Genomic DNA, 11,114 nt, shown 5'->3' with positions numbered 1-11,114 from the left:
AAAATATTTTTGAAAAATATAAAAATAAAAAAGACGCAAAAGTCAAGGTCTCAATGTTGTTGTTGTGTATGAGGCAGAGCCCGGGCTGGCTATTGAGGGCGCAAGAAAAGACGGAAAATACCAGAAATAATCCTGGTCACGCACGCGATCTGGAGTTGAAGAAGACCAAATATTTGTTATTATATTAAAATAGTTGTTCCAACTTCACACTAAAATTGTTCCGCTTTTTTTAAAAAAAATTGTTCCACAAAAAATCATCCAAACATATTCAAATGTGATCTTCTTCTGTAGACCTCGTCGTAAAAAATACAATGGTGCAGTTAGATCTTGATTTGGGTATACGGATTGGAAAATATGATTTTTTTTATATTATGGTTTCTTCTTGGCCCACGTGCCCTGCCCATCCTTTTCTTCTGTGATAAATTAAGTGCTGGTAAGTGCAATGTGGCCGGGCGAACCAAACTGGGACACCGTTTCCTCTCAGTTTAATGAAACATAAAAAGGAATGGTAAGGTGATGTCTGATGAAAGCACGGTTGCAGGCAAGCATGCCTCTGCTGCATATACTTCCTCCGTCCCAAAAAAAAATATAAATATCTGCTTTAAAAAAAAGAATGTAAATATCGCTTCTCGAGAAGTCAAACACTTTTAATTTTGACTAAATTTATACAAAAAAATACAAACATTTGTGTCTCGAATTGATGTAGTATAGAAATATATTGTATGATTAATCTAAATATATTTATGTTATAATATATATATAAGTACTATTTTGTATAAATTCGGTCAAAGTTAGAATTATTTGACTCCTCGAAAAACGAGATTTACATTTTTTTTTAGGACGGAGAGAGTACCATCCTTGCTATGCATCATCACCTCTGTTGCAGCTAACCTAAATGACTCGAGAGCATAGCTACAAATACTGTGCCGCGACAAATGTGTTTAGTTCTTTTGGTGTAAAATTTTGAAGTATACAGACACATATTTGAAGTATTAAATATAGACTAACAACAAAATAAATTACAGATTCCGTCTGTAAACTGCGAGACTTTATTAAGCCTAATTAATCCATTATTAGCAAATGTTTACTATAGCACCACATTGTCAAATCATGGCGTAATTAGGCTCAAAAAATTCGTCTCACAATTTACACATGAATTGTGTAATTATTTTTTTTCTTTTGTTCATATTTAATACTCCATGTGTCCAAACATTCGACTTTCTTTTGTTCATATTTAATATTCTATGTATGTGTCCAAACATTCGACGTAATATTTTTGGCCAAAAGTTTTTAGAATCAACCAAGCTCCACACTAAAACTTTCCAAGACATCAGAGACAACACATCAGCAGTTTGCTCCTAATTCAGTGAAACATCAGCAGTTTCCTCCCAATTCAGTGAAACATGACAAAGATTGGTGAGGTCATTGTAGGCAGGTCAGGTGGCAAGCTTTTCTGTTCTCTCTTGCTTTTGGGTGCAGAGCAAAAGAGAGAAGCAGCATCACCGTACCCAACCTGCAACGGCAACCCTAGAAATAGGTAGGTTTAGTAGGCCTCTGAGTCGGAGTCGGAGGAATTCACCTGCACATCGTCTTGCCCAATTCGGCTCTCACTTCACATCGACAAGACTGGGAGTACCATTTGTGTTGGGAGTCATGGAAAGGCTTTCGATGATAAGGCACAGTTGCAGGCAAGCATTCTCCCACTGCACGTAATATATCATCATCATGCCAATGTCACCTCTCAGAATTGGCTGGAGCGTTGCTGCAAATCCTGCCATGATCAAATCCTACACGAAAATTCTCCGAGACAAACTGATACACTCAACCAAATCGATAAAAGTTACGGGGAAAAAAGGTCGAAGAAGATTACTATTCTCATCTCAGCTGATTTTCTCTAGTAGTAGTTGGATAGGCTAGCTAGTCGATCAAGGGCTCGTCTCCGTCGACGATCAGCGGCGCCGACGGCCCTTCGAGCAGCATCGAGTCCAGGGAGCTCGGCGCGTCGTTTGGGTCATTGCTGCTGCCGCCGCCACGTCCTTGGGCCGAGTCGTCCATGTCCCCAACGTGCTGGTCGCCGGCGAGGCTGTCGGCCGGCTGCAGCTGAGGCTGGTGCAGCGGTGTTGGCGGGTACTCGTTCTTGTTGTGCCATCGCCGGGGCAGGAGCACGTTCATCGGGTCATCGCCGCAGCCGCACGCCGGCGCGGCGGTCGGGTCGTCCCCGGGTCGCGGCTCCTCCGCTGGCAGGGGTTGCTGGCTCTTCTGGCCCTTCCGCTGCCGGTGAAGCTGGAGCACTTGGCTGTGCCTGTTGGCGTGCTCCGACGGCTCGAAGGTGGGGCTCGCCAGCGGCCGGTACTCCGGCAGCAGCCGCCCCTGCCTGTACCGCACGCCGCACGCGTTGCACAGCGTGCTGCGGCCCATCGGACCCTCCCGCCACTGCGGCGTCGACGACGACCCGCAGTGCAGGCACCGCTTCGCCGACTTCCGAGGCCGCCATGGCTTCTTCCTCGGCGTCTTCGGCGCCTTCTTCTTCGTCTTCTTGTTCTTGACCAGGAACACCGCCGGCGCCGACGGCGACGCGGCCTCCGACCTACCCTGCTTCGGCGGCTTCTTCCTCAGCAGGTACACGTCGGGAACTGACCCGGGCTCCCAGATCGGGCCGTCCGGCGACGAGTCTGACACCGGGCTCTCCGGCGGCGGCTCGGCGACCGTCCTCGCGGTCGCCGGCGGAGGGCGGTGGACCTGCTCCCGCAGCGCCCCGGCCGCCTTGAGCCGGACCCCGCAGGCGTTGCAGAGCGTGCCCGACCGCATCGGCCCCGACCTCCACTGCGGCGTCTCGACCGCTCCGCACTGCAGGCACCTCCTCGCCCTCTTCGCCGGCCTCTCCATGGCTGGCGCGGGGGTACGGGGGTCGTCGGGGGGTGGGGCCTGGCACACGCGCGGCCGCGGCCGCGGGGGACGGGGAGGCCTCGCCACCTCCGTCGGATTCGTGGCCGCCGACGCTGTGGGGGGTGGGTCCTTCGCCTCCTCCGGCGCGGGGACGGGGAGCTCGAAGGTCCACCAGGAGCACGGCTGGGCGCGGAGGCGGGGGCGGCTGCGCGCCTTGCGCGGGACGGTGGCGTCAAGGCAGGAGACGGCGACGGGCAGAGGCAGCGCCGCCGCCGGCAGCGAGAGGACGTATCCGAGGGCCCCCTCCAGCTCCCCCTCCCTGCCACCGCCGGTAAAGTCGCCGGTCGCCATGGTCGCCGCAGATCGCCGGGCTATTGGGCCTAATCCAGGCGGCTGCGCAGCTAGACAAAAATGCTATCTTTAGCAGGGTCCCGAGCTGAAAGATTAGGGGAGATGCGAGGGCGAACCCATCACCCCCAACCACCGAAAGTAAAGAGAGATTAATGAATCGCACCTCTATCTTGTGCCCTTCTTCCACCGTCGCCATGGCCGGCGGCGGCGGCGGGTGAGGGAGCGAGCAAGCGGCGACCTCGGGGGGGGGGGGGGGGGGGGGGGGGGCGTCAGCAGCAGGGGAGGAAAGAGAGTGCGGACGGATGACGAGTCATGCCTCTTTTTGCCGTACGTATTTTCTTGGGTTGCCTCGAGGGTCACGAAAACCGCAAAATCTTTTCACGAATTCCGGCAAACTTTGTCGGAGCTGAGAACGCGATCTTTGCGTTGCGTGTGCCCCTGCCTTGTATTTCCTTCCGTAAATACGAAATCACATGGTAATAATGGCGCAAAGATGCGCTGAATATGGATTAAATACGAACCAGGTTGCTGGTATGAAAATGAAACAAGTCAATTTCGTGACAGGAGCGTATATACAACCATCAGGGAACTTTTGGCAGGATTTAGTACAGCTTTTAATAATTTGATTATAGATAGCCTCAAACATATTTTATCTGCAAACATAAAAAGTAATTAAGAATAATTTTACGACATATTTTGGGGGCGCGACGACTTATTTGTCTTACAATATAAGCAACGAGATTTGTGCGAATTTCCTCAGCCTCCGTCTTAAGCTTCACAAATTCAGCAAGATTTAAAGTTAGAGTTAAGAAAGTGAATGTTTTTTTTCTAACAACTGAAGTACCACAAGATCCTCATCTTCTCAAATCTCAACCAACCGTCGACCTTCACTGTAGCATCCACGGCTGCTAGTCCAAAGAGGCCGGCATTGCAGCCATCGTCACGTATAACCTTTGGGTGGGAGGAGCATCCTTTGCAGTGGTTGGCAAGGGAGGAGTGGCAGATAGCTACTGTAGTGGGTTTTTTTATGGCAGATAGACTACAAGATTGTAGGTAACTTCCAGATTAAAAATACAGCTCTTTAAAATGTTGAATATAGCCCGACAAGCATGGTTCAAAATTTTTACATTTTTTTTGAAAAGTAAGATTTTTACATTTTGTTTTTTTTTTGAAAAACAGGCAAGAGCACTGCCAAATCATATAAGAAGGAGAAGTAGATGTTCAAACAAAGCTAGTTAACTATTACATAAATCTGAAAAACTCAAGCTCACTGAAACTAAAACTGAAAAAAGAAAACTAATCATAGAGATTACGGTACACTCGGTACCCCCTAGCAGATTGCCGCAAGCCGATTTCCTCCTTGATGAGAGCCACAACTCGAGTTGCAAGCAGTGAAGCTCCCTCGAAAATCCTTCGATTTCTCTCCTTCCAAATATTCTAAACTGTATACATTAGTAGAGCAGCTGCCACCCTGCGTTCCTTCTTTGGCAAATGCATTAGCAAATTCCTCCACCAATCTTCAATCTGCAGCCCTTGCTCAGGCACTCGCACAAGCCCTCCTGACCAGTCCTCCATGAGTGTCCAAACCTCTCTCGCATAAACACATCCTAGACAAAGATGAATCGCCGTCTCCTGTTCCTGATCGCATAATTTGCACACCGGGTCACAAGGCCAATTCCTTTTGATCAATTTGTCAGCCGTGAGAATCTTGGTTTGTAATAAAAGCCAAGAAAAAAACTTGTGTTTCCCTTCAGCTTGTGCCTTCCATAAGTCATTCCCATTATAAGTACTATAGGAACCATTGAATTGAGGCAGGTATGCCGATTTGGAAGTGTAAATCCCATCTGCAGTCCAACGCTATCGAATTTCATCAGTTCCGTCAGTCAGCTGCACTTGCTGAACCAAGTCCCAAAGTATCACAAACTCTGCCATTTCTTGCACCGTGGTCATACGCCATAGCCCTCTTGTCCACTTCTGATCTTGTAGTTCTTCTTTTACCTTTCTATGCTTTCTCCATGCTAGTTTATACAGCCCAGGAGCTATGTCAATTGGTGCTCGTCCATCTAGCCAAGAGGAGTGCCAGAAAGATGCTTTGCACCCGTCTCCGATGATGACAACAGTGCTAATTCTGAATAACTGTCGGTCCATTTTTACATTTTGTTGTTGATGTGTTGCAAACTACAATACACGGCCACCAGCTAGCTAAGAATAATATTACAGTAGTATAGAATAGCAGCCATACATTAAACCGATGTGATAGTCTTTTGCAGGGTTAAATTTACAATCACGTCCCACTGCAATACGAACGAATTCAGCGAGGATTTCGACAGTATTTCCATGAGATCCGATTGACCATATTGTTTAAAACCTCGGCAAACTCAAGAACAGAGGCACCGCACCATTCTAGATAAAAACCAGCAGCCAACAGTTATCTCAGGATAATAGAACAAAAGCAACAAGAATCCGATGCATTTTATTTAAACATTTGCACGAAGCATCATATGAGGCTACATCGAAGCGCTGTTGAAACGGCGGGATAGCTTCTCAGCATCAAGAGAAGCCACAACTTTAAATTCAAGGGTACCCTACTCCATCGGAACAAATAAACAAAATTATCATGATCAACTACGAGAATGGTCCCCTTTAACATCGACAAATTGGCCCTCTATATCATCTCCACAGCTGAACATGTCAAAAAGAGTGGCAGAACTGTCAGGCATACAACTGAGCCAGATCATTATCGTACATCTTCCTGATCACCTCCCTCTTGAGCTTAAGGGCAGCAGTGACGAGGCCTGACTCGGGGGTCCATGGCTCTGGTATCAACTTGATTTTGGCTGGGATCTCAAACTTCTCAAGTCGAGCTTGCTTTCCAGCCTGAGTGGCAAGTGCATCAGTGCTCAAACTACATATGATTTGTATTGCCTAACATGCTTGTAACTTTAAGCATACATGAGTACGTGGATATGATCGTTGGCCTCAGATATAAAGAAGTGTTGCCAATGATGTTAACATATATGAAACTACAGTCATGGCTTGGTTTGAATCAAAAGTGGGAACAAATATTCCTTCACTACTTTTTGCTTAAAAGAGATAAATATCATGCTGCTTCGGAAACACACTAAGATAACATGTATGGCATTATTGAGAAATTATAACTGAGCACAATATGAATGAATGCCATGTATGCATACTTGTAGAGATGAGCTTATAAATAAGTTCTTACATCTATATGGAAGAAGAAAAAAAATGAATGTGTGTACCACACCGTGGTCCATGGATGTCTAATCCATGCATTCCATATAAATGCATATGCAAAAGCATTGAGCCAAGAATGAAACATCTGTAGTGATCCAACCACAGTATTAGCAACCATATGTTAACAGGGATAGAGAACACAAACCTTTGCTAAAGATCCAAGTACTTCTTTAACAGCCTCTTCCTTCTGGCATAAATCTGAGAAATCGCTATATTTAATTCCTTGCTGCGAAGCCCAGCTCTCCAGCTCATTGTGTGCAGCTACCACAAGTGCAACGCAGAAGTTGTGGAAAGGATCAGCGTGAACCATGATGTTCTCCACATATGGGCTCACAATCAAAGCAGCCTCCACCTGTAATCGTTCAATCAGTTAAGCAGTGCAATCAGCCAGTCTGACCAGAACTTCAATATTCCTTACCTTCCCCAGAGATACATATTCACCATGCTGAAGCTTCACAATATCTTTCTTACGGTCAATGATTTCAAGGCAGCCATCTGGATGGAAACGTCCAATGTCACCAGAATAGAACCACCGCATACCTTTTTCATCATCCTTCACAAGATATATGAGATTTTAGCTTACATGAATTGTGAAAGAAAAACTTATTGGTGCATTTCATGAAATATCCTGTGGAAATATTGGCAAGCATACCTTGTAGACTTCATTTGTTTTGGCTTCATTCTTGAAATAGCCTTTGGTTACATTAGGACCCCCTATGACTATTTCTCCCCGAGGCATTGGTGAATCAGTTGTTAAGTATCCACCTTCAGGCCAGTCAATCAACTGAAAATACAATGGCCAATATGTCAGGAATTGCATGAGGTTAACAGTTAACAATGACTATACTATCATGAGAGAACTAATCTCCACTAAGAAATAGGATCAACAAGCCAGAAAATTCAAAGCCCAAGCATGGACCTTATCTTGAAAACAAGAACAAGCAACTTATTCCCCAATTAAGGAATATCTTCAATATAAAAACCTTCTTAGGTGTTAAAAAGATCATAAATATATCCACACAGATCACACAATGGGACAAAAGCAGCTTTGATCTTAAAAATCAATCCACCTCAAATTGATATATGGGTAACAAACCAAAGCTGACCTTAACATACGAACAAGGTAGTGGAGCACCAACACGGCCAACAGATGTATCATCATACTCAGAAAATGTACCTCCAGCACAAGTTTCAGTCAGACCATACCCTTGCCCTATTGGAGCCCTGAAATTGCACGAGACTGTCAACTGACTAAGACAACCAAGACAATTGCCATCAGAGAACAAAATGAGGATTTAAATAATCTTACCCAAGGCATATATTGATAAATCTCTGAGTATCCCCAGATAGAGGTGCTCCACCAGAGAGAACAAACCGAATCTTTCCTCCCAAAATTGCACGAACCTTTCCGAAAACAAGCGTATCCCACAAGAGTTTCTCTAATCCCCAGGCACCAAGCCAGCTTCCATTGATTGCTGCAAGCCGGCGGTTATAGCCAATGTCAAACAATTTCTTTGCTACACCACCTGTAGCATCCACCTGAAGCACAAATCATAGCAGTCAATAACCAATAAAGAACACTGGACCAGAACAGTGTAAAGGGCATTACCTTTTTCCTCACACCATCACGAACACGGTCAAGTATAGCAGGTACAGCAGTCATCAATGTTGGCTTCAGTGCAGAAGCATCACCTAGAGTTCCCTTTTTTATTTTGTTCGACGTATCAGTCAGGGTCAAAGGTGATCCGTATCCGATGGAGGCCCCGACAGCAGCCATTAGTGTCTAAAAAGCACAGTTTTGCATGTAGTGAATGAAGATTAATAAACAATAATGTGACCAGATTTGGCCCATTCAGATGCCAATTGAAAGCTACCTCAGCTGCCAACTCAAGAATGTGTGCAAGTGGGAGGTACGCCAAGTATATATCTTTACTACCAAGTGCAGGCACTATGGTCATAACTGCTGAAAGTGTAGCCAGGACATTGCGATGGGTCATCATAACTCCCTACAAAAAATTGAGATACACGTCAGTTCAGCAGAAGAGATATAATTACAGAAACTGCACTTCTTTGTTTATTTAAGTGTGTCATGAATCAACTCCCCTCATAAATTCTAGTACGCAAGAAAAAGAATGGTATGGAAAGAACAACAAGATGGAAAGAACCATGATGCATAAAGCAAACCTTGGGTAATCCTGTGCTACCACTTGTGTACATTATCACTGCAACATCAGATGGGAGAGGCATGTTTGCTTCAACAGGTGCTTCAGTTCCTAACCTAACCACTTCATCAAATGACTCAATTATCCAGCTAGTGCTGTTTCGAGCTAAAGAAACTTCATCCGGGATGCCTTTCTCATTGATATATACAATACGTGTGACAGTGTCAAGCTGCCCACTTATATCAATCAACTTTTTTAGTTCTCGCTGATCACAAATTACAGTAGTGACCTCAGCCTGTAGAGCAAAATGGACAAATTAGTTAAACATAGAAGCGCATCAAATAGCAGGCAGGTGTTAATTACGTAACAGCGGCATTAGGAATGGCACATACATGCAACTGGCACAGATTATTTTCTGATGTCTATTAGAAAAAATGCCAATAATAGTACAAACTGATTTGTCTTGATCAACCAAGAGAATCAGATCACATCAAAACTTAGCAATTAGAGACAACATGAGACAAGTGACAGTACTGACCTCATTTAGTGAGTGGCACAATGCTTCCGCTCCCAATGAGGCATAGATGGTGACAACTGTAATATTTTGTCTGAAGCATGCCTGCAAATGAAAAAGAATGTGAACTCAGAATTTCAGGATGCAAGAGTTTTATAACACAACATTAAGATGAGAAATAAAGCAAAACAAAAAAGGGGAACTTCGCACTGATATGACTCAGCCATCAACCATGTCCTTCTGTATTTGATGCGTTATAGATATGAAGTGGCCAGTGACCTTGGTTTATTTCAGTATTGCAAATTACTAGTGAAGAGAACAAAAATGCATTCACTAGTCTATCTTTATCTTGGGAGAGAAGACAGAAGAGGCTACCTGCAAAGCAACCTGCCATTCAGCTTTTGTCTCGGCAAAAATGGCAGCACGCTCATTCTTCTGGTGGCCTAATCGAATTAGGCCAGATGAAAAGTTACAAACGCTCTTGAAGGCCTCAGCGTAACACTTCCATTCATACTCGCCCAGATGAAGCTTCTCAAATGATCTTCCACCAGGTGCTGATTCGATTTCCCTCGAAATGAGCTTCCTGGTGCCAAGGAGGGGCATGTAGACATACTCCTTGCAAGATTGCTCGAAAAGCTCAGCAAGGGTGGACACCCCTTCCCAGTGTGTCTCAACAGGCTGCTCAAATCGATAGTTACGGACTGCATATCCAGGTTCTCCACCAACCTCGACTTGCACTCCCCTCTTCATTTCAGCCTTTCTCCTCTTGCGGAGGAGCAGGGAGACCGCAACGGGGAAAAGGAAGCCAACAAAATAAGGATTCATACTTCTGCAAGGGTGGTCCTTGTAGCTAAAGTAGGTGAACTAACAGAGCCACATGCCCTGAGGCGAAAACCTGCAGAGAAGTACTAACTATCAGGTAAAAAATTTCAATGTTTCAGGTCCAGATTGTGATATCTAAGGAATTTTATGAACATGAGAAGAGACTAACTGCATGATTACTCCTTTTATCTGACCTAGTCCATGGAGCAGCACCACCACCACACTTATCGACAGAAAAGGGACCAGTTAATTATACACCATCCTGACCTATAAGGTGAAGTAGCCCAGTGGGTATAGCTAATCTTTGACCTTATAATACAACGACAGCCATCTCCTAATGACGCACTTGAATGTGTACGTAGACCGCACATTATGTATTCAATACCCCCCCCCCCCCCCCTCCTTTTATCTGACCTAGTCCATGGAGCAGCACAACCACCCCACTTATGGACAGAAAAGGGACCGGTTAATTATACACCATTCTGACCTATAAGGTGAAGTAGCCCAGTGTGTATAGCTAATCATTGACCTTATAATACAACAACAGCCATCTCCTAAAGACGCACTTGAATGTGTGTAGACCGCACATTATGTATTCAATATCCCCCTTGTGATTATAGAATTGAATACAAGCGTCCATCCTGCTTGGTCCCCAGAAATTTGTGGGCAGTAATAAAGGCTACTGGACATCCTTTTCCTCGAAAGAGAATTGCATAGCCCACAACCACAGCGTAGTAAACAAGAGACAGTCGCACAAAGCATTCCTGAATCCTGAGGCCCTAGGAGTCTCCCGAAGGTGAATCAGATCGCCCCAGCGTACTATCAGTACCCCAATCCACGTAGACATCGTCAACAGAACTCAAACTGCGGCTACAGCAATGACAGAAGGAGAATGAGTAGGTAGTCGCGTACCTTCCGGACGGCAGCGCAAAAGGGGCGCCTAGGTAGGTGCTTCGCGAGGGCGGCGGGCGCGGGGGGCGGCGGCGGCGGAGCGAGTCAACGAGGAGGAGAGGGGGTCCGCCTCGTACTACGTCTGGTTTGGCTCTCGCCACTTGTGTCTCTCTCCGCTCCGTCAAGCGGGCCCTACCGAATCCAATCGCTTCCTTATAGCCGCCGGTGAA

General features: G+C 45.7%; 2 protein-coding genes across 2 annotated transcripts; both read right to left on the bottom strand.

The window, feature by feature from the left end:
• Positions 1-1,633: 1,633 nt before the first annotated feature.
• Positions 1,634-3,482, bottom strand: LOC120696820 (translation initiation factor IF-2-like). The gene is made up of 2 exons (XM_039979829.1): positions 3,401-3,482; positions 1,634-3,279 (listed from the first exon to the last, which is right to left on the bottom strand). The coding sequence occupies exons 1-2, from the start codon at positions 3,431-3,433 to the stop codon at positions 1,918-1,920; spliced, it is 1,395 nt and encodes a 464-aa protein (XP_039835763.1). The 5' UTR covers positions 3,434-3,482; the 3' UTR covers positions 1,634-1,917.
• A 2,197-nt stretch (positions 3,483-5,679) lies between these two features.
• On the bottom strand, positions 5,680-11,071 carry LOC120696816 (long chain acyl-CoA synthetase 9, chloroplastic-like). The gene is made up of 12 exons (XM_039979826.1): positions 10,906-11,071; positions 9,547-10,066; positions 9,196-9,276; positions 8,680-8,952; positions 8,370-8,501; positions 8,105-8,278; positions 7,805-8,034; positions 7,602-7,719; positions 7,148-7,279; positions 6,914-7,048; positions 6,641-6,847; positions 5,680-6,114 (listed from the first exon to the last, which is right to left on the bottom strand). Exons 2-12 carry the CDS (start codon positions 9,994-9,996, stop codon positions 5,950-5,952), a joined length of 2,097 nt encoding a protein of 698 aa, XP_039835760.1. The 5' UTR covers positions 9,997-10,066; positions 10,906-11,071; the 3' UTR covers positions 5,680-5,949.
• Positions 11,072-11,114: the final 43 nt, after the last annotated feature.

The sequence above is a fragment of the Panicum virgatum genome, chromosome 3K, assembly GCF_016808335.1.
Source record: "Panicum virgatum strain AP13 chromosome 3K, P.virgatum_v5, whole genome shotgun sequence".
In the NCBI taxonomy this organism is placed as follows: domain Eukaryota; kingdom Viridiplantae; phylum Streptophyta; class Magnoliopsida; order Poales; family Poaceae; genus Panicum; species Panicum virgatum.
This window is presented reverse-complemented; position numbering and strand designations above follow the sequence as displayed.

Excerpts from the sequence above, each read along its gene's own strand:
- LOC120696816 (XM_039979826.1), bottom strand. The coding sequence starts at position 9,996 with ATGAATCCTTATTTTGTTGGCTTCCTTTTCCCCGTTGCGGTCTCCCTG. Across the intron at positions 7,720-7,804 it reads TTTATCAATATATGCCTTGG|GGCTCCAATAGGGCAAGGGT; the intron begins GTAAGATTATTT and ends GTGCAATTTCAG. Across the intron at positions 6,848-6,913 it reads AATATGTATCTCTGGGGAAG|GTGGAGGCTGCTTTGATTGT; the intron begins GTAAGGAATATT and ends GAACGATTACAG.
- LOC120696820 (XM_039979829.1), bottom strand. The coding sequence starts at position 3,433 with ATGGCGACGGTGGAAGAAGGGCACAAGATAGAG. Across the intron at positions 3,280-3,400 it reads AAGAAGGGCACAAGATAGAG|CCGCCTGGATTAGGCCCAAT; the intron begins GTGCGATTCATT and ends CTAGCTGCGCAG.